At 43.6% G+C, this 27608-nt stretch overlaps 1 protein-coding gene across 1 annotated transcript in view; it reads left to right on the top strand.

Annotated features, from left to right (window-relative positions):
• The window catches only part of LOC119169776 (venom metalloproteinase BumaMPs1-like), a 181833-nt gene that overhangs the window by 114559 nt on the left and 39666 nt on the right, over positions 1-27608 (top strand). Inside the window, exons 7-9 of the mRNA XM_075886704.1 lie at positions 7097-7171; positions 12375-12520; positions 15416-15465. Of these exons, the coding sequence (XP_075742819.1) occupies positions 7097-7171; positions 12375-12520; positions 15416-15465 (271 nt within the window). The remainder of the gene's footprint in view (positions 1-7096; positions 7172-12374; positions 12521-15415; positions 15466-27608) is intronic.

The following is a 27608-nucleotide window of genomic DNA, read 5'->3' on the forward strand; positions in this document are numbered from 1 at the left end:
ACACGCACCGAAAGAGCTGTTGTAATCACAACACATCCGGTCAAACGCTGAAGTAACTCGTGCGAGAAGCGTTTGCTGAAAGTCGCACCGACCGATATACTGTTTACGACGCCATGTTGTTTTCGACAACTGCGCAGCACATAAGAGAGCTCTTAGAAAGTACTTGAACTATTTTCACAGCGTGAAAAAATTTGCTCTTATGTGCGAGAGGGGTGATATGACGAACAAGACAGGCGTGCCAGATGAACGAAGTGTTTTGGCAACGCTACGGAGTGAGCTGATGTAGAGGGTATTGCTTCACAACTAATCACAAGCTGTGCCTGTCGGCCAAGCCGTCGTCTGCTCGCGTTTGTCGTCTGCTTCGATCAAAGCATGCGACAGGGTATTCGCCTTCGCAACGTTATTATTCTCAGGTCAAGTGGTCGCTGCGTCGAACAAAATACATGTCAGTGGCTCACTCTACCTTTGAATGATGTTCGTGCGCCAAGTTAAATGGCTGGTAATTGACGCAGGGATGAATTCAGCCAAGGTTTGCTCCAGAATCGTGAGGGTTTGCATATTTTCGGCGTCATACAAAGTTACTAGGGTCATTTCATTCCGATTGCCTGCCATATTATCACGGTCCATATCAGTGTCTCAACAGTGAAGGTGAAGATGGATGATTTGTCTGTAGTTCCATGCGTGATCACGCGCACCTCTAATACGCTTTGGTTTACAAAGTACGCTTTGTTCCAGATCGTCCCAAAGTGTATCGACAGCTGTACTTCAGTGATCGCAACCATTGGACAGTTATAGCCAATGAAAGTACACTAAAGCACAAGCTTTATGAACCACTCACTAAAAACTTCCTCTCATTTTTATTTCCATTAGCGTGCAAAGAATGTGCTCCCATTAACCTCTTTGGTGGTAATTTCCACCAATGAGGCAAGGATCTCGAGTCACACTTTTGATTGGATGAGATGGGGCGCAACACAACAACATAACAAATAAGGTTGATCCTATGCCATGCCGCGTTCAAATGCACCGACCATTCACGTATCACATTGGTTTTCACCCAACCAGGAATCTTTACATCCGTAGTTTTATGCCATTGACGCCCAATAGAATTCTTCAACAATTGCGACTTCGAACTTATTGGACGATGGTGGTTGTCAACACCATCCACTGCGTACAAGGGAAACAACACGCGAAGCTCAAAGCGCCGAAAGAAATAAAAACGCACCAGCAGTCATCAGGCAGCCCTTAATGGGCGTGAATTAACTCAAAACCAGCCAGGGCACCAACGTATACCGCTGCAGCAGCAAGTTCTAAGTAGCGACATTGTTCCTAAGAGTGGTCTGGACCACTCTTAGGATTTTCTCTCAGCCATGCTGTTTTTACGCACAATTTCGCTTCGTGAATCCACTTACGCGCACTTTTTGGTGACGTAAGCAAATATAGCAACTGCATCACCATCGCTGACATGTTCCCGGGCAGTCACAGCGCGCTTTATTTGCAGCGGCCGATGCGACAACGATGGCCGCTTACGACGTTTTTTTGTTTTGTGAATCGACTTACGCAACAAAATTTCTCTTGCGCAAAAATGTTTTCGTAAGTGAGTTTTGTGAATCCGGCACCAGATGTGGTCAGAAGTTTTGATGCCCCACCAGTACCGCGTCTTTAATCAATATTCCGTGTGGTTTCGGACGGGAAACCCCGTAATATTGTTGGCATTTTGAAGCCTAGTAGGAATTAAAAAACGGAGGAAGCGTCAAAGCAGTGAAGAGAAAACTTGGGATAGGCTAAAGTCGGATGTATGCACTAAGGGACAAAGAAGGCAAAATAACTTCCAATGTGGATAGGATAGTTAAAACTGCGGAGGAGTTTTACAGAGATCTGTACAGTAGCCGAGACAGTCACGACCTTAATACTCTAAGAACTAGCTGTAACCTGGATGACACCCCACCAGTAATAATAGAAGAAGTCAGAAAAGCTTTGGAGAGCATGCAAAGAGGCAAAGCAGCTGGTGAGGATCAGGTAACATCAGATCTGCTGAAAGATGTAGGACAGATTGTGTTAGAAAAACTAGGCACCCTTTTCACGAGGTGTCTCCTGACGGGAAGGGTACCAGAGTCTTGGAAGAACGCTAACGTCATCTTAATATATAAGAAAGGAGATGCCAAGGACTTGAAGAATTACAGGCCGATCAGCTTGCTCTCTGTAGTATACAAGCTATTTACAAAGGTTATTGCTAACAGAGTCAAGAAAACATTAGAATTCAATCAACCAAAGGAACAAGCACGATTTTGAACAGGCTACTCAACAATTGACCACATTCATACTATCAATCAGGTAATAGAGAAATGCTCAGAGTATAACCAACCACTATACATAGCCTTCATAGATTACGAGAAGGCGTTTGATTCAGTAGAAATATCAGCTGTCATGCAGACACTGCAAAATCAGGGCGTAGATGAAGTATATATAAACATTCTGGAAGAAATTCACAGGGGATCAACTGCTACCATAGTGCTTCATAAAGAAAGCAACAGAATACCAATCAAGAATGGTGTAAGGCAGGGGGACACAACCTTCCCATTGCTATTTACCGCGTGCTTACAGGAGGTTTTCAGAAGCCTAGAATGGGAACAGTTAGGCATAAGAGTTAATGGAGAATACCTTAGTAACCTGCGCTTCGCCGATGACATTGCATTGCTGAGTAACACAGGGGACGAATTGCAACTGAGAATTACGGAGTTAGACAAGGAGAGCAGAAAGGTGGGTCTTAAAATTAATCTGCAGAAAACGAAAGTAATGTACAACAACCTCGGAAAGGAGCAGCGCTTCGAGATAGGTAATAGTGAACTTGAAGTTGTAAAAGACTATGTCTGCTTAGGGCAGGTAATAACCGTTGAGCCTAACCACGAGATTGAAATAACTAGAAGAATAGAAATGGGGTGGAGCACATTCGGCAAGCACTCTCAAATTATGACAGGTAGATTACCACTATCCCTCAAGAGGAAGGTATATAACAGCTGTATCTTGCCGGTACTTAGCTACGGAACAGAAACCTGGAGACTTACAAAGAGGGTTCAGCTTAAATTGAGGACGACGCAGCGAGCAATGGAAAGAAAAACGGTAGGTGTAACCTTAGGAGACAAGAAGAGAGCAGAGTGGATTAGAGGACAAACGCGGTTAAGGATATCATAGTTGAAATAAAGAAGAGGAAATGGACATGGGCCGGGCATGTAGTGCGTAGACAGGATAACCGCTGGTCATTAAGGGTAACTAACTGGATTCCCAGAGAAGTGAAGCGGGTTAGGGGGAGACAGAAGGTGAGGTGGGCAGATGAGATTAAGAAGTTTGCGGTTATAAATTGGCAGCAGCAAGCACAGGACCGGGTTAACTGGCGGAACATGGGAGAGCCCTTTGTCCTGCAGTGGACGTAGTCAGGCTGATGATGATGATGATGAATTGAAAGTCCACAGCACAGTAAGCATGGCGTGAATCGTAGAAAACTCGAAGAACGAAAAAAAAAGCAGCAGGTGTGAAATATGCTTAGGTACAGAACCCAGCGTACTTGATACGTGCCTGATATAATTGAAAACACACACCTTACTGGGCTTTTAGTTTTCGACATTCACTGTACTGGTGTTCAACGTACCAGGCAGCTTGCTTCGAATTTGGCTGGTGTCCCGTTGAGTCATTAACTTTGCTTTGTTCTTACAACATTTCAAGGCTGTATTGTTCGGCAGAGTGATTATGACTCCGTGTTCTGTAGTAAGCTTTATTTAGAATTAAATTACGTCACCACTCAAGACCAATATTCGTGCTTTCTGAGGCGTTCCGTTTGTGTTTTGCGCTGTTACTGAGAAAATGTGCCATGTACTGTCCTCCTACGTCACATCGACACTGACGCTCAGCACCGCTTTGACACAAGCCTGGTCGTGTTTCTACTTTTGAATATTGAAAATTGCAAACAAAGGGAAAAATAAAGCATGTCACCATATTTCGCTCATTCCGGTAGTCCCCTGTCATCCCCCTCCCCCAAAAACGAATAACACAACTACAGCGTTTTCGCTTAGACTATCACCACTCAATTATCATTACCAAGCCCAGTGTATACCCTCTTATCCGCCTCGTCGACGTCTTCGAATAATTTCATATTACCTGGCAATCCACCTGCTACCGGCTCCAGGTAGTTTGGGATAATGAATACTAACACGAGAAGACAACCCCTATCACACCGGATGCCCTGTCTTACTAATGGCCTTCAATTAGTTCACTTTACTGCACCTGTCAGTTTTCAAACTTTAACGAAAGGGTCCTTGTACACTAAAGTCGAAGTGGCCCATGATTTGGTTTAGTTGGGAAGGCATAAAATTTTAAACTCAGACGCTAAGGTCACCAGCGACGCTTGTAGCTCCTCTTTGGTCTCGTCCACCATGAATGATGGTGGGCTGCGGTGTGAGCACGCGTTTTTCATGGAGGAGAAAAATTCCTGGCAAAAGTTTAATGCACCGTCAATGTTTGTCCCACATGCCATTTTGCCGAGTATTTTGCAGCATACATCAGCTGTGCTCGTTGTTTCGCATTCCATAAATATGACCAAAAGAACATAGTTTACCTCTCAGAATACGTTAAACATAATTTTTTGTTTGTGCTAACGTGTCTGCACGTTTTATTTCAGTTAGCATAAGTGGAACTATTTCATTATTGTTGTTTTGTTTCTGCAGTGATGTATAAGTGACAACATCTCTAACAATTACAAAGACATTTTGCGAGGCTAGTCAGAGATATAGTATGAAAGACCGCAGTGGTATAGACAGCACAAATTTGAAATATCAATTGGCACAGTTGTTGCTTTTACGCGTTTCAAGAACGCACTGCTCCAACTATGCCAGTGCCTCTTTATTGAAAGTGGTCATTAAGCACTCCTCGACTTTGTTGAAAAAACCGCATTCAGTGAAAAGCGCACAGGACCACGAAATTCTCAGCCAAATTATGCAATCATGTGTGTGGCGTCGAGGTTACAAGCGCAGGTCTCAGGTTCCACTTTTTTCATCCAAAGGTCTGTTTTCAATCTCATCAGTGGATGTGTGCCTGTCATCTAATATAACATTTTTGTTACCTGACGTTCAAAGAGGCGTGGCATGCTTATTGGCGAATAACCAACATACATGAAAGGCTGTATTAGGATCAGGTGTGCTTGTTCCCGTTGGCACTGTGTATAATAGTTGCTCCTAAATAAACAAGCTGAAAATCAAACATTTTCTTTTTGCAAGTTTTCTAAAGATATGTCATTTTCGACTGAGGCTGATTGTTGTGCGCCGAATTAAGCGTGCCCACGCACGTCCAAACGCAACTTTCGTCACACCGCCTTTTTAGGATCAAACTATTGTCCCTCAATCCTTTGGATGCCCTTCAATGCCATAACTTGCCTCTAAACTTGATAAAAAGCTGCTTGTATGTGATGTTGATTTTCAATATCACAAATGTCATGCTGACTTGACCAGTGCGTGCCCAGATGGAGTAGGGGGCAGGCTTTTATTCAAGAATCTGAAGAGCGGCCCCTTGTGTGCATATAACGTCCATAGAAATAAAGGAACATTTCTGTTACCTAGGAGTCGTCTCAAGCACATCTATAATATACCCTGTGAGGTTTTAACAATGAGAATGTTCAGAAAGTCATTTCTCGTTAGCCCGTCTCGGAAACTAAGACCATCATAAAGGTATCTGGCAAAGAAGTGGTGTGAACTTCACTGCTCACTACTAGCCCTCTGAAGTTTAAAAAAGAAGTAGTGCAAGGAATTTATGCAAAGCAATGGCGGCAAGCTGAAGTCTCCCATCATATACAACGAGAAAGTACTATAGATCTGGTAAGGCAACGGCGGCTTCAAGAAGACTCGTTAGCTTGGAATGTCTATAGCTTCGAGGACGTGCTTATGCCACTTTTCCGTAGTGTGAATGTGCATTTCGTGCATGATATGGCTACGTTATCAGGCCAACATTATGGGCAAGTGTTTCTGTATCAGAAGTTTATACATCAGTGCTGCGTCTGAGATTGTCAAACCCCTCTCGAACCTGTCTGTTCAGAGAATCAACATGAAACAGTCTACGATCTCCTAGCTGAAGCTTAGTAAAGACCAAGAAAGCGCCTAGAAGCAACCTGGATCAGCTTTCAGTGACATACAAGCAAGCTAAAAGCGACAAGATTAATAAGCAGAATTGCCAGTTCGGTTGTTTGAAGCGCTTCGCTGCTTAGTGGAAGCTTCAACATATTGTCGTTTTAGTTCATACAGTATTTCTTCAATGCGATAGCAATTATGTGAACACTCCCGGATGAATTTCACAGTCGGTGTGTCGACTTGCGCGTCGCCGTCACCCACTGTATATATAAACGTATGCATATATATGAAAAGCGAACGTGGAACCTCTGAGTCGTAAGTGTCTGGAACAATTCTTTTCTAGTTACCGTGCGTAAAAAGGACTCTCTAGTCGTTACACAATCTCCGTTTGCGAAAAGAGCCTCATTTTCATACACAACGAAGTAACAACTGAAAGGTTTATTCACGTTCATCAGTACTTCTGAGCACTGTTTCGTGCTTTGTTTCTGCGTGAAAAACGGCGGGTATGTTTCAATCTGCTTGTCCTTTTGCACGTGACCTTCTCATTTGTTGCTATCGAGCTCATTTCTTCACTTTTGCGGCTAAGCTGTTACTTTTTTCGTAGTGTCTGATGAATGGAGTTTAAATTTCAGCGGGTGCTTGTTCAAACAAGTTATGAAACATCATGATAAAATTACGAGTACATTACGGCGTCTGGTGAACCAACACATCAGAGAGTGTCGTGCAAGAATGTCTATGTACGAAACGTGAAGACAGACCCATTAGCAATTCAGATGCCGCTTTCTTGGGACAAAAAAAGACTTCTTTTAAAGATGCACTGCTTGGTAGCGTTTGAATTAAACTTTATTACACCTATTAGCTACATGGCGAAAAACTGACAAAGCACATGGCCAAATTTAGCTACATATTTTTCGTCGAGCATGTTTACCATGTGTAGCTTGCTTTTCATCTGTAAATACCGATTACTTCATTATTTTCTCTTTCGAAAGGCCAATCTGCGGTACCGAAGCATGGTCCAGCCAAAAGTACAGTTGACCATTGTTGGAATCAGCGTGACGGAAAAGGTATTGTTCTAAAATTTTATGGTGCTCTTAATGCCACAGCATTATATGCTTTACTGTACCTCAAACAATGTGCTGTTAACGGCATCACACCTAGTGTGTCTCTGCTTTTACCATTGAAGCTTTTGTGTTACTGCAGTCTTTAGACACCTTTATTATTGAGAATGTCCTAGATCACTGCTGAACTTTTAGAGGCTTGGTAGGGGCATCGGCACATTTCTAGTCTTCTTGAACAACGCCTTTGGTACTCCAAAGCCAACATCAAATACATTGCGGAATAGTGCAAGCAATTGTCGTTTTCCCACGGGGAAAAAGCTACATCGCTGCAATCTTGGAGACCTTGCATATTGCCACCAAAAACTTCGACACCACCTGACTTTGTCACATTTTATCATATTATAATTTCGAAAAACAATACAGACAACGCATTCGGTCGTAACTAGAAAGAGCCTTACCTTTCACCAAAATTCATGGCCTTATTAGTGTATCTGCACATCTAACAGACAAAACTATGTCACAACCCTAATTTATGTTTTCTTTCAATAACGTTTTTACTGATGAATTAGGTCATTCAGCATTTAGAGTATACAGTAACCCACGTCACTCATTGGCGTCGAAAGATTCTTTGAAATGCGCTGTTTTGACGAACAGCGCTAATTCCAGTGAGCATACGAGAAGACAGTCGGTTGAGATAGTTCAACCTACTTCCAGGAGTTTCACGTCAAGGTAGGAAAAGCACGGCATGCCGGTGTAGATAGACACAACGCTGTGTACCCATAAATAGCCACTTCGCTATGTAAAAACTGTAAGTAGTAACTTCTCAATTAGTAAGTTTTACTGTTGTCCTTTAAGCTGTGTCCCATGAGGTTTGTCACCCGTTTACAACGTGGTGAAGGTAAAGATATCAGTAAGTTACTAGATATTTCAGGGGCGAAGCTCCTTACGCCGTGGGTCGTGCGTCCGCGTTGTGTGTAGTAGTAGTAGTAGTAGTAGTATTAGTAGTAGTAGAAGTAGTAGTTGTAGCAGTAGTAGTGGCAGTTGTAGTAGTATTAGTAGTAAAAGTAGTAGTAGTAGTAGTAGTAGTAGTAGTTGTAGTAGTAGTAGGTAGCCACCTTTCGTTTAGTTTTCAGAATTTCTGCTGGGTGGCGGTAATTTTATATGATGAATATATGATGAAGAGATGCAAGATCGCCGTACTTGAAGTATTCACTAGATGGACGGGTAAACGGTCGGACGGATGGACATACAGACACATGCGCGGAGAGACAGACAGACTGACCTACTTATCGACAGACAAACAGACAGATGATAGAAGGATGGGTGGACAAACAATTAGACAGAGAGACAGAGAGACAGGCATAAGAATTGACGGAGAAACAGACAGATGATGGAAGGATGGATGGACAAACAATTAGACAGAGAGACAGAGAGAGGGACAGACGGATGGATGAATGAATAAATGCACGCTTGGACGAAAGCATAAGGGGACGAACGAAAGGACTGACCGACCGACCAACCGACCGACCGACCGACCGACCGACCAACTGACCGACCGACCGACCGACTGACCGACAGTCTGACCGACCGAACGACCGACCCACCCACCGACTGGCTGACTGGCTGGCTGACTTGCTGGCTGGCTGTCTAACTGACTGACTGACTGACGCACAGACGGATGAACGGAAGGAAGAGTGGAGAGACTCACGGTCAGGTGGGCGGACAGACTCACGGTCGGACATACAGACAGTAGACGGACGCATGAATGGACAGACGGATGGACGTACGAATACACGCATGTATGAACGGACTGCCGGACAGACAGACAGACCGACAGACAGACAAACAGACAGACGCACGGAGGGGCGGATGAACAGCAAGACAGGCAGACATACGCATGGACGGTGGACGCACAGACGGACGGACGCACGTTCGCATGAATGGACGCACGTGCGGACGGTTGAATGGATGCGCGTACCGACCAATAAATGGATGGACGGACTGGCTGGCGGCCGCGCAAATGGACACACGAATGGATGTATGGACGTACTAATGGATGCCCCACATCATCATTCACTCCATGTAAATGCCGTGATTTTCATACAACATCGGCGTTTGAAGTGCACTAATTCTACCATGAAACATTGGCACTCGCGTTACAGCACAGAAATCGTCTTCCACGAAACAAAGGGTGCACGAAGTTGTGTAAGCAGCCTTCGCTCTTGTGATAAGAAATGTGAGAATAGAACTTTTGAATAAAAGCTTATAATTCTAAAGCTAACTTTTATGAAGTGAAAAGACAGAACTGGGGCTAGCACAAACGTTAGACAAGCTACTCTATAACAATAGGTGTCAGTTAGCCGTTCCTATATTACAATCATTCAGAATTCATAGCAGGGACGATGCGAGTAGCATATCGCCACTCGCGTTGCAGAACATCTACCTTCAGATCTACGTTAGAATTACCAACTAAAGAAAATCTGTGTTGTTATAATATATAGTAAAGAAAAGAGGTCTTATATGGCTAATTTTTTCAATGTATATTGATGTCGACAATGACTTGGATTCACATTTGAGGCGTAGCCACATACCAGTATCTATGGTAGGTTTGAATAAACTAGCTGCATGTGACTCGGCGAACTTACTTCATGACGAAGGCAATAGCAAAGTTTGATATTGGCATTCCAGGTAACAGGTTTAACAAACGTTCATGACAAGCTTGTCATGTTTTCACTTCGTCTTCTGTCAGTCATGTTTGTGATAGTCATGTCATAATATGCGAATAATTGTATAAGTAAGATATTGAGGTGGGCACAAGATCATGCATGCGTAGACGTTGATAGATACATAGATAGATAGATAGATAGATAGATAGACAGATAAATAGATAGATAGATAGATAGATACATAGATAGATAGATAGATAGATAGATAGATAGATAGATAGATAGATAGATAGATAGATAGATAGATAGATAGATAGATAGATAGATGAAGCCATCCTTCATTCATTCAGTTTTGTCTGCAGAGGTTAATTCATATGGTATGGTCTCCTCATTTGGTAACACTAGCAGGTGCCCACTATAATGACATCCTCGAATATCTGTGTATATAGTAAGAAGCATGAACGACCCCTACACATGTACTCACCTACGTATAATCACTCTGACGATATGAATGCTTCAACGCGACAAATACTCCTACAGTAACCCGGAGTACCAATTTAGAGGCCTTTTTCTGGGGTAGTACGCCTTCTAGAGACGAACTAACCATTCACATCCACCTACGTTCAGTATCCTTGACGCAATTTTTAAGCCCTGTTACATATTCATACCTGTGTGTGCATGTAGAGCACAAGATTTCGTTCATACATATCGGGGTATTGATTCTAGGATGGTATTATTGAGCCATTCATTCGCAAGGGGCACAGTCGAGATTACAGGCGTAGCACACGCAGAATTGCTTTGCGCTCCAACTCATTATATATATGAACCAATAAGGTACTGTAATGAGAAGAGTACATTCATTTATGACTTGCATGCGAGATTTTTAAAAGCTTCTCCTGTGTAATTCGAAACATAATACAATACTCAAGAGAAAAAATGGCAGCATATCCACGGAGTGAATGACGGAGAGTGGGGCGAAGCATTCGTTCGTTCAATCGTTCTTGCTTCCGTCCGTCCATGCGTCCGTCTGTGTGACTGTTCATGCGTCCATCCGCCCGTCCGTGCGTGCGTGTGTTCGTGCGTCTGTCCCTGCGTTCGTCCATGCATCCGCCCCTGCGTCCGTTCATGCGTCCATCAATGCATCTGTCTGTGTGTCCATTGTTTCATCTAATAAACACTCCAAGTACCGTCATCTCGCATCTTTTGATCATATATTCCCCATATAGAAGCATGGACAGCCAGCGGACATTCCAAGGACTAAACGAGAGGTGGCACACGCACATTTTTTTACGGCTTGCGCTTTGGGCCTACTTCTCACCTTTAATCACCTCGAGTTAATGGTATATACTAGTTCACTGTATTCATGGCACTGTGGACCAACGCTCGCTAAACATTTCTAAAACCAAAGAGGTTACGCCCAGCGAGTATAACGTAGCAACCTTTTCCTGTCAGATAGGGCTTTATGTATCCTACGAGCAAACACCGGCGCCAACGAGCATCGGCAACTATAAACCTGTATTGATATGGTTTCGAATTTAAACCCATTGCTTTAGAAAACACATGGTGTCATTCGTTTAGCAGCTGGCGTCTTCTTTTCGTTTCGCTTTAGAAACATCTGGCGCCTTTTTGTTTTGCTTTTAAAAAACATCCGACGCCTTTTGTTGGTTTATTTCATCAATCAACGGCGTTTTGAACAAAATTTCTTATTGTTGAATCACGCACAGGAGAAATCTCACCAGGCACTACCTTGGAAGTAAACAATGGCTGCTACTGGGAATGAGAGACAGCAGAAGTCGGCTTCAAACATTTCTACTTCAACTAACGTTTCCTACTGGAACATGCCAATGGCTGATAATGGGGAATGAGAGACAGGAGCATTCGGATTTTAGTTGACGCGCAAGCTACGAACTTTTCATTGTTCAACAATGCACAGGAGAAATCTTTCACCGGCACCACCTTGCAGGTCAAAACGTAACACTTGTTACGCATTACGACTATGAGGGACGAAAAGGTGCTGCTTTAAAAAGCTTCGCTCCTAAAATTTTTGCTTTATTACCGGACGGCATGACACTGCATCTGTTTTTGCGTTTCAAGTCAATCGACAGTATGCCTTTCCTACTCGTACGATGACTTTCGAAAAGTTATGCACACTACTATTTAGTAATTCGTGGCCATATGAAGAATGAACTGATCTGAGCGAAGCTATTTTCATTTTACCCAATTCTGATGCACTTCAACGAGATGGTTTCGTGTCAGTCATATTCCAATCATTCAGCAAGGACATTTATTATATTTTCTTTAGAGTGAGAAAAAAATCAGAACACTAGATTTTTGTTTTAGTAGGCTGTCAAAATTACCCTAAGATGTAATGTCTAGAGAAAAGAATGCAATAACAGTAAAACTATTATGAATCACAAGTCTACTGCCATTGAAATCTACTAATAGACATCTAGCTGGTGAATATCAAATTAGCTGTATGAACTGTCTATCTTTTTTACCACGCAAAGCTGAACGTATAGTGGCATAAGTTTTTTTTTTTTCAGCGCTCTGATGAAACCTACATGGTGGAAGTATCTGGCTATGAAGCAACGAAAAATGTGCTTTATGGAGAAACAGTACGAAACTTTATGAATTTTGTTGCCCAGCAAGCTTATTTCTCCACGTCTGATATTATCATGCTGCTTACTGGGTAAGTAACGAACATTTCTTTGTACTTGATTGCATATGCTTTCAACGTTTTTGTATATTTTGAGGTACAGACGTGCTCAGCCAAAAAAATTCTGCTGTACGGATAGACAAGTATATATATATATACATCCAAATGGCATCAGCGCTGAATTTCAACATAATGCTTACTCAGAAGAAATAAGAAGTGTCTGTGCGCACATGATGTGAAGTTTTCGCTAATCCTCTTATAAATTCAAAACTCTACTTTTTCTTAGTGAAGAGCCCTTTAGAGGACATAGCTCCCGTATGCTGCCGTCGTCGCTTGCAGTAACGCAAGCTAAGCTACATAAAGCAAATCCAGCTGTAACAAATGGAGCATCCACTCGTGCCAAAAAGTATTCTGCCTCGTGTTCTTCGCCAGCCTTGAGAATGATCGTAATGCTAGTCTTCTATATGTTGTTCATCGAGCGCTTTGCTGATATAACGTACGCAAGCTCAATATTGCATAGCGAAATGCCGCATATTGAACGGCCGCTCGCGCCGATGAAAAGCCTTCTTTCTCTTGCTCTTCGAGCATATTGATGACTACATGAAGTCAAGATGGTATTACTATGGTCATACAAACATGAAATAAACCACGTATAAAAATTTGAGGATGAATCAAACAAGACATAAAATGAGGAATAAAGCGAAACACTAAGAATAAAAACGTAACTAAGTAGTAATAGAGAGAAACAAAATGTGAAAAATTGAAATAGCGAATAAGAAATCAAGAGAGGTGGACAGAAACTGAAAACTAAAAATAGAGAATTAATACTGCCTAGCTGCGCACTTCGTTATGACTTAGCATATAGCTGGAGACAAAATACCGCTTATAACAGCCGAACTGTTGGATGCTTCAAAATGCCCGCGTGAAGTTCGTGGAAACTCGGGCGTGTATGTACCACACAATGGGCAAGCCCAGCTGCCCAGCCCAGCACATCCGAGGCGAAACAATGATATTTGATTCGAGCGAAGTGAAGAAGAGTAAAGGAAAACTGAGGGCAAGATGAGTGCTGAGAGAAGGAAGAGGAGGTGAACGTTGGGTGAGATTTCTGCTCGGCGAAGTGAAAAGAAGGAAATAAAGGTGGACGAGAAGAAATGGAAAGTTTAGAGTAAGAATACAAAAATAAAAATAACTAAGGAATAAAACTTCGAGCAGTTGATAGAAGGCTGTAGGTAGCCACGTTTCAAGGGTGATCGTCGGAACAACAAGGCCATCGAGGAGTGATTCCTGAAAAAACATCTGCTGGAACCTTACGAACGCACTGTTATGGGCTAGTGAATGGTCAAAAGAAGAAAGATCACAAAAATAAAACACTAGAATAGCATGAATAGGAAGAAACAGTTTTTTAAAATATAAATAAGTGTAATGAAAGCAAATCATAGGCATTTGCAGCATAGCAACGCAGAGGGGGGGGGGGACTGTTCGAGCTGACCATGCCCGGGAGCCTGATTTCGATTGAAAACAGAACAAAAAACTGTCGCTCAATAAAGATTACGGGACAGCGGGACACTAGCTGTAATGTAGGAAAATGTGCTGCGTAAAGTGACACTTCTGATCGAAATATGATGAACGCTGTTCAGTATGAAGTGCTGTAAGCTTTTCTGTAATGCCCGGAAGCAGTATATCGCAATAACCTCTTTAACCAGTTCTCAATGGACACTGGCGTAGCGCAAAATGTCTACCTTACCAGGGCATGCACTGCCAAGAAAACATGCCACGCATTATAATAAATTCTGCTGTCGAGGATCTGAGGGCTATTTTTTCTAGCTATTACTAAAGTGATTTTAGCTCTTTCAAAACACTTTCTAGATCTATAGGAGGATTCCTTCTGTTTAATAAAAAGGCAATTACTATGACAAGAAATTATCGCTCAGCTGTTTTAAAAGATAACTGAAGTAGGACCAAATAATGAACTAGTGTAACATTATTGAATCCTCGTGCGTTAAGGAGGCTGGCCTGTACTCGCTTTTCTACATGAGGTCAGCAAAATTTAGAAAAAGGGTGGTGTAATGCCAGAAGCGGTTAAATAATGAATAGATTCAGAGTGCAATATACCACTGAGGCATATAACGGCAGCTGCAAAATTTATTTCGGGAGATTGAAAACGTCCTCGGTGTCTTCAGAACTCGCCGTCTATTTCACAGTGCTTGTAAAATATTTTGTGCTAGTAATTTAGGAAACAGATGTAAGGCACAAAAGAACAAAGTCGTTTATTTCAAGCACTGCAACAATTCATTTCCTGGAATTTCATACAATAATTCTATCCCTACCAAAATAAAGATACACAAGAAACTCAGGGTCGGTGAAGTTCAGAGAGGAGGCGTAAGCATTAGTCTTAAAGGTTTTTATTATGGGCTGACAAAGTGAGATATTGCAGCAGTGTTCTTGCAGGCTAATTTGAATGTGAGCACGCTGGTAAAAACGTACACCGGCTGCCTTGAGTGGAGGAATGCAATTTGTCACTAATTGATAAACATGAAAGAAAACAGGATTGCAAAAATTGAATGTATATATATATATATATATATATATATATATATATATATATATATATATATATATATATATATATATATATATATATATTCTTGTAGAAACCAGATATGGAAGACCATGCGCGCTGGATCCGTTAGGACAAAGTATTTTACATGACGAAGGTGGTGTAGTTGAACAGCCGCCTACGTACAGTAGTATAAGGGCAGTCGCTGTGTCTCTTTTCTTATACAATATATATATATATATATATATATATATATATATATATATAACATCAAGCTTTTTCTTTCTGCTGCGCATGTCGACCCGTAAGAACATTTTTTCCTTCTGTAACACCAACGCATGATCCAATGATTCAACCTGTTTTCGTTTCAGGAGAAATATGTCTCGATGGAATAACGACAAACTCATTGGAAATTGTGGAGGTAATGTGTTCCTATATCTCTAACAGTAATACTAAAGTAATTATTACAAACAATACTATTGTTCCAAGTAGGCATCGATTTTAGCAAAAAATATTTGGCAATGTATGTGTGACTCAGTAACGTTCATATTACCAGTCAATACATTTACTAACACGTTGTGGCACAGTTTTCTGGCAAATGACGTGAACAGTTCTATTGAATGGCTGAATAACACCAGCGATTCCCGCGCGTAGCACAATTCAAAGCATTACCTCAAGTACCCTATGATATTTTACAATCATCACGCCTTTTTTGCCGCATGCCTACTCAGCCGTGATCAAGGACTCTTGCAAAAAAACAGTTATTTTTATCATCTCTTAAATAATATACTCATTGTTACCATATGTTGTTTATATATATATATATATATATATATATATATATATATATATATATATATATATATATATATATATATATATATATATATATATTTCAAGACAGTGGCAAAAATGATTTGGGATATTGTAAAAATACCAAACAATCGCGGATTTTGGATTAGGGGAACGAGTGAGAGGTACAGACACTGATGTTAGCCAGGAGGTCGACTTGATAACATAAGATGACTGTGTGATGGCAACCCTACACTTGCGCAAGCCTAAGTCTCCAGCAGCTTATCTTGATATTAAGCACTCATTTGATTTTATTGAAGAGCGCATTGTATTTCGTTCTGCGCAAGGCGACCTATTGAATTGCGTGGTGCCATCAGTTTATGATTAACTGCCGCCGTCATCCACCATCCCAGCTTTTATCCGAGCCGGTTGTGCAGCCACTTGCCAAAGCATTTGGAGGCTAGAAGAGAATACACGTGATTATGTCTTCCAGTCCAGATAAAGAAGGCACGAAGATGACGTCGCCAGATGTTGCTCGCACTCCGAGGTCAAAGTGAGATTCCATTGGGCTTTGAGTAGAATTGTCTTGTCATTGAAGATTTACGCAAGCCTGGCTTAGCTTCGAAGAAGGCTCGAATATATTTTGGCAAGTGATAGAAGTGGACAACATGCCTGTATACTGGTCGCACCTGTTCCCCTATAATATTGTTCACTCCTTTTCCAGGACAATCTGCTTGCTTAGCGGCTTTCAGAGGCAGTATTTGAATCTTTCAGGTCTCTTTGGCGAAATAGCTGACTGCCACACGCAATAACAGATTTCCGTTCATACTCGAAGCGTGAATTGTAAATGTGCAATCGTCCTACTTTTTTACTCACAGACAAGCGCTTCCTTTATTTCAATGTCAGTGCAAACGCGCGCTTCTCAACGGGAGCCGCCGGTCTACCTTAATTCGTAAAGTGGTCACAATGCAGCGCTATATGATAAGTAGCGCAGTTCCTGTCTGACGTGCTTACGATACTTTGCCCCAGATATGTGACAGACAGGTTTCCCACTCTGATATCAAACGTCTGTCAGATTTGCTACTTTGGGCTTTTTTTTTGTGGCTCGAAGCAACGCCGTCGCTGCATCGCAGTGCTCTCCAAAGCTATGTTCACACTACGGTCGTAAGGCGTCGATTTTTCATAACACGCGTAAGCGGAAGCACAACAAGCGTATGCGTCTAGTTCAGACTGTGAACGTAAAGGTACCAACGTTCGCAACAAATGCATAAATCGTGGGTGAGAGTGTTAAAGGCTAGGCAACTTTTACGACTGCGATACTACGACCGTTACGACACAGCCAATGACCGATCAGCTTTCGGTTTTCAACAACCGGTCACGAGACCTGACGGGGCTTCCGTCCTCCCGGCTGCAGCAGCATCGCGGAGGCGATGGCGGTAGCTGCCGGCGCGGGAAGTGCTACTTCGCCATTCCGCGGTGACGATTGGGTTGGCTTTGTTTGCTCGCAACGTGCGTAAAGAGTTGTTCCTCGCAGCCTGCCGTACTGTCTTCATTTGGTGTGGTTTAGTCGTTGGACATTTCTGGGAAGTGAAAAAGTGTGCGCAATGGATTCGCTTGCTAGTGACGTCGATTCTACAGCGACAAATATGATTGGCCTATCGTAAAAATCGTAATGTACGTAGCTGTAAATGTGAACAAAGGTATCGGCATAACTGCGGTAATGCTTTTTATAGCCGTTGCGTTCGATACGCCGAACGAGCTGTTACGCACGTTACGACCGTAGTGTGAACATAGCACAAGTCGTCGCATGCAGTTGCGTTGCAGTAACGCTTCTTGATTCGTTGCCCGCATAGTGCCACGAATCGTGACACGCTATCACAAAACGCGGCATCCTTTGCAAAGTCAGGGTGACTGCCAACATAAGGAATACGAGGTATGCAAGACACCGCCCCACGGAACAGAATGCCATTGAACAAAAAAATTACTTCATATAGTTTCCGTCGTGAGGCACTACTTGATGGGCTCTTTCTTCGATCAACGCAAAGCACTCAGGAAAGCTAGGTGACGGGCGAAAGCAGGAAAGGGCTGGAGTAGAGGGTGGTGAACAGCTGGATCAGGCGCACCTAGCTGGCATTGAAAAATAGAAGAAGTGCAGCACCGACAATGCAGCCGATGTTGACGCTGGGTTCTCTACAACACGAGTTCCTATAAGCTCTGGCTTTCAATTTCCTGAAAACCGTTCCCACCGTTCCTAGCTCTATATACCCTCCTCAATCCCAGGAGAAAACTTACAGGTCCATTTATTTAAAGCTATTGATTTTGTTCCTTAGCACAAAAGAAAACTACGAAGCGTACTTTTCGAATGAACATTGAAAATAGCTACAGCTTCATTGGAACAGTGCGTCACATGTAATAGGTAAAATTAAGGCACAGAAAAAAATCACGCATATACACGGAATGAATAATAATGAGTGTGGCGAAGCGTCCATCGAACCGTCCGTGCTTCCGTCCGTGCGTTCGTCTATCCATACGTGCACCCGTTCGTGCGTCTACCCATCCGTGCGTCAGTCCATCCGTACGTGCGTCCGTTCGTCCGTCCGTCAGTGTGTTTCTCTGTCTGTCCGTCTGCTTGTCTGTCTGTCTGTTTGTCTGTCCGGGCTACATCTAGTTTATTTTCATCATAAGTTCATCATATACAAGTACCAACATTTAGCGGACAATCCTAGTACTAAACGAGAGTATGTACCACGTTTCTGTTGTCAATGCTTTTACCGCTAAGCATTTCTTAGCGAACTTCGGCGACTTTGGGCGTATCTATCTATCTATCTATCTATCTATCTATCTATCTATCTATCTATCTATCTATCTATCTATCTATCTATCTATCTATCTATCTATCTATCTATCTATCTAGACGTAACGACTTTTAGCTGTCCTGGCTGTTTCAATAATGGTATCATTACGAAACTTGATATCGCTAACATGACTGTATCACGAGCATATTTGACAAGTCATGACATAAAAATCATGACATGTATGTTATGAACGTCATGATTTGCATTTCATAATCTAGATGTCTTTACGGTGGTTTCGTTCACATGACATGTTGCAAAACTGGTATGATATGACATGTTTGCATGGCGAACACAAGCTACAGGCCCTAACATAAAGATCATGACATGCATGTCATGTAACAACATGGCTACATGCCACGATTATGATGCACTCGCGGCCATTTCGTTAGCGTCGCATATACGACATTTGATATTACAGTACGTGAATAGATGACGAATGTATGGGAATGGTGCAAGTATGATAATCATTAGATGCGTGTCTTGTAACAACATGACTATTTGCCACGCTCATGATCGGCTGGTAGCTGTTTCGCCAGCTTCACTTACACAAAATTGGGTATTGCGTGACGTGAATGGATGACGAACGTATGATACTGGTCAAAAGATGATAAACATGAGATTCGTGTCATGTAACAACATGACTACATGCTGCGCTCATGATGCACTCGTGGCCGTTTCACTAGCTTCATTTATGCCAGATTCGGTATTACGTGAGGTCAATGAATGATGAAGGTATATATGTGACTGGTGGAAACATGATAATCATGAGATGGCTGTCAAGTGAGAACACGACTACACGCCACAGTCAAGGCGCCAACACATTTCGACGTGACCCGTTGCGCGTGCGCGCGGGCTTTCCTTTTCTCGCGCAATGCCGGCGTTGCCACGCTAGGCGCCGGCCTCGCCATAAACTTTCCAGCGCGTGCCACGCTGTGTTGCTTTGACGCATGCACGTTTAAGCGCTTCCGGCTTCCCTCCGTCACGAAAAGAGGCAGACGCAGTGCAGTCTGGGTATGCATCAGCGTGAAATGCAGCAAGTCACATTTTGCACCGGTTGCGATCGGGCCGCACCATCGGACGCTGGTCGCGCCGGCCGTGCCTGGCGTCAGACTATAGAGGGCTCGCGTTTTGCGAACATAGCGTCACTGTGCCCAGCGTGCGCGTGCGTCAGCGCTATGTTGGAGTATATTAGGCCCTTCATGCAGACAATAGAGGGCTCACGTTTTGTGAACATAGTGTCACTGTGCCTAGCGTGCGCGTGCGTCAACGCTACGTTGGAGTATATTGGGCCTTGCGTGATGCGTTCGTGGCCGTTTCTTTAGCTCCACATATACCGAATTTCGTGTTACGTGAGGTCAATGAACGACGAAAGATAAGACTGGTGCAAACATGATAATCCTGACACGCGTGTCATTTAGGAACTTGACAACATACCACGCTCATAACGTGCTCGTGGTCGTTTCGCTAGCTCCACATATACTAATTTTGTTATCACGTGACGTGAATAGACGATGAAGGTAAACGACACATCCCAACATGATAATCATGACTTGGAAGTCATGTACGTCATAATTTACCTGCGTCTCGTAACGTAGCGCTGATTTTTAAAGTGACATATCACCTTTTCTCATTCGTGCTTCGCATATCATCGATTACCACTGCACGTGGGATCAGCCAATTTTTGTTAACACCGATAACACCGATGTAATATGACGCCGTGCTAAGTTATTCCTAACATGTGGACATGCGGATATGTGCCCCAGGGCGGGTGTGTGCCACTGGTAGGTGGGTGGCTCCCTGCTACTACTACTGCAACTACATACCTTAGAGGGTGTACTGACCCACGCCTTGAGGAGCTTCGCCCCAAACATTCTACGAGAATGAAAAATTTCACGTTTGCTCAAATACGCCAGTTTTGAACCAGCTGAACGTCACATGCCTAAAATCACTGAAACAGGGAAGGTACTGAAACTGTCTGCTCAGCTGTCATAAATGGTCCAGCGCGGCTGAAGCAGTGGTGGAGCAGTGGTGGTTTTACGGGGAGAGCACTTGTTTTACACATTGCGAGTGCTTCTACAGCCGCAAATGTATCATACCGCGTTGTTCTTTAGCTGACAAAGAAAGACATAGCAGTAATTTCACTTACCTACCCACGCACGCAAACGAGCTTACACGAGATAGATAGATAGATAGATAGATAGATAGATAGATAGATAGATAGATAGATAGATAGATAGATAGATAGATAGATAGATACATAGATAGATAACGTTCGAGGTGCATTTAGTTCGTTCAAAAACATTCCGCATTCAAAAGAATTGTGGAACATTTAAAGGGAAAATTAGTAACAAGTGAATAACGGAGTACGAATTGTTCACTGGCACGCATAAAACCGCTCAAGGCACACAACGTGCACGAAGTCGGTGTGTGCCCGGCGTGGCTCAACTATACTGAACCGTCAGGGACAGCCTTGTTGTCTAGTACGTAGTGATGTCGAGGTACGCCGTTCGGTCTGCAGAGAGGGAGAAACAACTTCATTGAAGAGCGAAAGTTCACAGAATAATCGGGGGAAGCCGTGCCTGGCCGCCACCTCTTCAGCTCCCAGTATAGCACGAAGCTGCACGTCTTAGCCCGTATCGCGGAGTACGCTTCCCGTGCTTAGGACGAGGGATTGGTCAAGAGATCAGGCGAGGGTAAATGCTCACTGCAGATCCAGAGTATATGAGAAAGGGAGGCGAACTATCATCGAAGAAGGATCCCGTTGAGTCAGCGGCGCTGTATCGGCGCATGAGTGACGGACATATTTTGGCTATTGTTTCGTGTTTGAGGTGGTGGTGGGGAATTTTGTATTTATGGCAACTGAACCTTTGATGCTTCCCAACATGAAGATGTGAAACTTCCCGAGCGTCTTCAACGCGTTTCAATTTAGCAACAACATCGAGTTTTTTTTTTTTTCATTAGTGACCTTACAAGTCATGGCGCGAAGCGTCGTTTCGGAGCGCCTCCGTGAAACCAGCGTGAACGGCGTACGATAGGTTGTTTTTTGCGCGTCCGTGTGTTAAGTCAAGGTGACATACAAAAGGATGATATTCCAAGTGTTGTGTTTAACATCGACGTACATTGCCTGCATGTAAGCGAAGGTTTTATTGAGAATCTGGGAGAAGCCCCTCTCTTGCACAATGTCCTTCATGGAGATTCGTAGATGTATTTCCATACCGCTTGCACTAGGTGAGCCGTAAAAGTCATACTTTTATAGCTTAAATGCAGTAAAAGGCTCTGAATGACAAATTTAACTGCATCAGTGACACTACTTAGAGACAGGGCTCCAGTTTCAGCGTAGCGGAAAAAGCTCTTGGTAGCCACGATGACCAAGTTAATCGCAGATGTCTGAGAGTCCCAGCCTAACCTCGTGTATTGGCGCCGCTAATGATAAGACGTGGTCATTAATGAAGTTAGTGTATCCTCAGGAGAAAGTGTGAATTACTCAAGAGGCCAAGCATCGTGCTGTAATAGAGAGCCCGCCCCGTAGAGGCGCCTGTGAAAGCAGGCGTTCGGTGTGTAGCGACACCACGGACCCGAGCTAGGGGGGGGGGGTTTCGACTCTCTCCCACGCCTAGCCGTGCGTGGCTTCGCCGTGTTCGGGGAAAAGGGGATCCTCGGGGTTGAGCTGACGCTGGGTTCTTGGACCTTTAGGCCCCTCGGCAGAGGCAACCACCCCTTTTTCCCCGGCTTCATGTCGACGGTAACCCTGGGCTGACACACCCAGGGGAAATCGGCAGTCGCCTTTTTCTATTTTTCTCTCTCTACATCTTTGTCTTTATCTCTCACTTTTTATCTGTCCTGTCATCTTCTCTTTTCCGTTTACTTCCAAATTTTATGGCAGTCAGGGTTAACCCTGTGTAGTCACCGAACCTTGGGTAGTTATAATCGGTTATTTGCGGCGAGGCATGGCTGGCGTCTCCAAGTGTTCACTATTCAACCTTGTAGCGTCCCCTTGTTGGGCTCGGTGGTGGGTGACCACCATCGCCGCCGAACTGTACACAATCTGTATGGCCGACCTCTTCCCCCTTCTCCCTGATCGCCAACCGAAAAGGTGGCGCACCGAAGAACCGTTTCTTTTCTCTAAACCAAAGCAGTCCTTCTTCATGTTTCATGTCGTGCATAGCCAAAAAGCGAACAAAAACAGTCTGAGCGATCTCACCTTTTCTTGTTTCCAAAACACTCACTGAATCAATCAGCCCTGGATATCGCTTAACGAAGTTGGGAAGCGGCGACCTCCTTTTGGAGGTTCGCGACAAGCTCCAATATAACTTACCAAAACTGGCAGCGTTTGGGAATGTCCCAGTCTTGGGGCCACACAGGTCAATGAATACAGTGCGTGGCGTGGTCTCTGATGGCGACCTGCTTGGACTGTCCGAAAGTGAATTATTATAAGGCTGGCAAAACCAGAATGTAGTCAATGTCAAATGAATAATTATACGAAGAGACAAAAAGGAAACACCCACGACAAACATAATCATCACCTTTGGTACCAGTGACTTACCTGATTTAGTTGAAATTGGCTTCTACAAGCTCCGTGTCAGGCCCTATGTGCCAAACCCTCACAGATGTATCAAGTGCCAGCGCTTTGGACATTGGTCACAAAGTTGCAGAGGGCGCATTACTTGCACAAAGTGTGCATCTAACGAGCACGCATCAGATACGTGTACTTCAAACACATCATGCTGTGTGAACTGTGAAGGAAACCACGCTGCATACTGGGGATCGTGCTCTATCTGGAAGAAAAACAAATCCTTGAGATTAAAGTCAAGTTCAATCTGTCCTTTCAAGAAGCCCGTAAACGGTTCTCCATCCATCAGTCCAGTCCCTCCTTCGCCGATGTGACGTGCCGGGGCGCCGCGCCTTACCTTTCCGTGCCCGCAAAAGTCACACAGAGTGAGACTGCGGGCGCGCCACAAGCGCCCCCAGCTGGAGCAGCCAGTACTGCTCCGCCGCCTAACAAAGCGGGCCAGCTGACTCCCCAGTCTACCGGAACTCTGACCACTGCAAGCGCAGTTAGTTCCAAAATTTCTGTGAATGCGCCTGCTGAGCAGGCACCATCCACAACCTCACAAGAGGCGATGGATACAAGTACGACTCCTCCGGTTCCCGAGACGCCGAAGGAGAGGTGCAGCTTTTTGGAGCGCACAAAAAAGAGAAAGACTAGGAATTACAGGGCCTCCTAAGGACACTGTAAAGTAAGGCAACGCCTTTGTACACACAGCACCACACAGATTAAAATGACACAAATATTACAGTGGAACGTCAAAGGACTGCTCAAAAACCTCGACGATATTCAAGAACTTTACACAAATATACCCCGACAGTGCTGTGTGTACAAGAGACAGACTTGAAACCGAAACAAATAAACTTTCTGCGTCATTACGCTATGTTTCGAAAGGATCGGAAGGATGCAGTCGCGTCATCTGGTGGTGTTGCCATTGTTGTGGATCCAGGAACTGCTTGTACACATTTACCACTTCAGACGTCTGTTGAGGCAGTAGCCGTCCAAGCCGTTATCTTGAATAAACTGGTCACAATTTGCTCTATTTTTATACCTCCTCAGCACCAACTTAGTAAACAAGAATTCCAGGCATTCATTGATGAACTTCCAGAACCATACCTTCTCCTTGGAGATTTTAACGCACATAGCAGTTTGCTGGGTGACTCGCGCTGCAATGTACGAGGTCGCCTGATTGAACAGTTTCTTTTCTCATCTGACGCGTGAATCCTGAACAGGAAAGAGGCAACTTATTATTGTTTCGATTGAAAACTAGGTAGTCAAGTTATTATGTGTACCTCCCCTACGTAATGGCTCACGGCGATGTAGGTGAAATGTAGAAAAAATATTATAGCCTCGCTAATCATATCTACTCGTCAATCGACCTAAGCATTGTATCTCCATCGCTCCTTCCACTACTTCACTGGAAATTCATTATTAATCCTTTTAGAAGTGACCACTATCCTGTAGTTCTGAGCTCAGCAGTACCAAATGAAAGTCTTCCACAGGTTCTCAAATGGCTGATAGAAAAAGCCGATTGGAACCAGTTTTACAAGGCTTCTAGCTTACGTTGGACTGACATAGGCGGTTCTAGCTTAGATGTAGCTGTACAATACTTTACTGCTTTTGTTATTGAAGCTGCAGCTAAGTGCATTCCGCAAACATGTGGACTGGGCAGAAAACGACGAGTCTTCTGGTGGAACAGCGAGTGCTGAAATGCTCGCAAACAACAAAACAAAGCATGGAGACTGCTTCGAGACTCACCGACCACTAAAAATTTTGTCAGTTTTAAAAACATCAAGTCCTAAGCCAGGAGAACGCGTCGACAGGCCAGGAGGGAGAGCTGGTAGAGGTTTTTATCAGGTATCAACACGTATACAGATGAAGCAATGGTCTGGAAAATGGTCAGTAGGGTAGTAGGACGTAATCACATCATCTTCCTCTTGTAAACACAAAAGGCAATGGTTTGGAAGACCAAGCGAACTCCCTTGATGCACGCTTTGAACAGGTCTCCAGCCAGTCCCATTACAGTCCAGCGTTGCAATGATACAAAGCAAGAACAGAAAAACAGAAAATCGAACGCAAATCTACAAGCAATGAGGCATACAATGAACCTTTCGTCATAGCTGAGTTATAAGCATCATTAAACTGCTGTAACAAAACTGCCCCAGGCTCTGTCCGTATATTATACAAAATGCTTAAACGTCTGCCTCCTGAAACCCGAAAAGCTCTACTTTCTTTGTATAATGCCGTTGGGTATTCCGGTAAGATCTCTTCCACCTGGAAATCAGCAACCATTATTACGACTCTTAAGCAGGGTAAGAACCCATCTTTAGAATCTAGCTACAGGTCTACAGCACTGACAAGTTGGCTATGCAAGGTTCTTGAAAAGATTGCTGAACAGACGATTGATGCATTTCCTTGAAACAAACAGCCCGTTTGACGCATACCAGTTCGGGTTCCCAGAGGCTAAGTCCACTACTGACCACCTTGTATGTATTGAGGCCCAAATTCTTGATACTTTCATTCATAGACAATTCTTTTTGTCAGTGTTCCTCGATATGGAGAAGGCCTATGACACTACGTGGCGCTTTGGCATACTCCGAGACCTGTCTCACCTAGGTGTGCGGGGCAGAATGTTGAGAATAATCAAAAGCTACCTGTCTAATCGGACATTCCGTGTTCGAGTGGGCACTGTGTTGTCCCGTACATTTGTTCAAGAAACAGGAGTGCCACAAAGAGGGGTACCGAGTTGTACACTTTTTTTAATGAAAATGAACTCTTTGCGCCTCGTTATCCCACGAAATACGTTTTACTGTACATAAGTTGACGACGTGCAGGTCGGCTTTAGGTCCTGTAACCTCTCAGTGTGTGAACTTCAGGTTCAACTAGGTTTGAACAAGGTCTCTCAATGGACAGATGAAAATGGTCTTAAACTGAACGCGCAAAAGAGTATCTGCATCTTGTTCTGCTGAAAGGGGGGTGTTCATCCCGATCCCGAGACTGACTTGCATGGTCAACGTCTTTTTGTTAAGACAGAGCATAAATTTCTGGGCCATATTTTAGACACAAAAGTAACCTTCATCCCATACATCAGGTATTTAAAAGACAGGTGTTTAAAAACCATGAATATTTTGAAAGTTTTATCACAAAATACGTGGGGTAGTGACAGGAAATGCCTGATTAATTTATATAATAGCCGCGTACGCATGCGCCTAGATTACTGTGCTATATTCTATCAGTCTGCAACACCATTAGCCTTAAAGATGCTCGACCCTGTCCACCATCTAGGCACATGTTTCTCTACGAGTGCTTTTCAAACTAGCCTGGCAGAGAGTCTGTACGTAAAATCAAATGAATGGTCGCTCCAACTGCTGACATGTTACCTGTATTTTACATACTATTTCAAGGTTAACGCTGATGAGGAACATCCCGCTCATTCCACAATTAATGATCTGTCTAACTGTACCTTGTTCGATATCCGTCCTTCGCTAAGACAGCCATACGCACTTCGTGTCAGAAGGCTCGCTGAGGAAAAAGCTGTGTGAACAAGGTTTGATGGCTCCAGCAGTATACCTGCCACCATAGAAGTGGCGAGTCATAGACTGCAATCTATCTTTCATAGAAGTCACTAAACACGCACCTACTGTACATATCCGCATGCACTTCCTCGAACTTCAACGCAAGTACACCTGCCCAGAATTTTTCTCAGATGCTTCGAAGTCTCACACTGATGTGTCCTATGCAGCAGTTGGCTCATCTTTCTACAACTCCGGTTCTCTGCACTCCGAAACAAGCATCTTCACAGCTGAGCCAATACATCTGTAGCTCTCCTTGCTCTTGATCTCAAGCCATTTCTAAGACGGGAGCTCAGGGCGTGCTGGCAGCGCCTATGGGATTGGCAGGCAGAAAACAAACTGCATGTTCTCGAACCGAGACTTGGAAATTGGCCAACAGTATACAGATCACATTACACACAAGTCACACTTACAAGACTACAGATAGGACACACAGACTCGACACATTCATACCTTTTGTCTGGTGGCGATGTACCATTATTCGAGAGATGTGGAAAACCGCTCACTGTTCTCCACATCCTTCTCCGGTGCAGTGATTTAGATTCTCTCAGAGAAAAGCACTTTTTATATTCCTTTCGACAACAGATACCCTTGCACCCATCAATGTTCATCGGTAGAGAACCCCTTTTTCCTCATAAATCATTGCTGGCGTTTTTAACAGATGTACATACTTTTAATGCCATATATTCAGGCGCTTCGTAGCATGATCTCTGAAGAGAGGTCACTGCCGCGGTGGCTGCAACTCCATCACTGTCCCACTATCACGATCATTTAGTATTATTGCACATACTTCACGTCA

The sequence above is a fragment of the Rhipicephalus microplus genome, chromosome 2 (assembly GCF_043290135.1).
Source record: "Rhipicephalus microplus isolate Deutch F79 chromosome 2, USDA_Rmic, whole genome shotgun sequence".
NCBI classification, from domain to species: domain Eukaryota; kingdom Metazoa; phylum Arthropoda; class Arachnida; order Ixodida; family Ixodidae; genus Rhipicephalus; species Rhipicephalus microplus.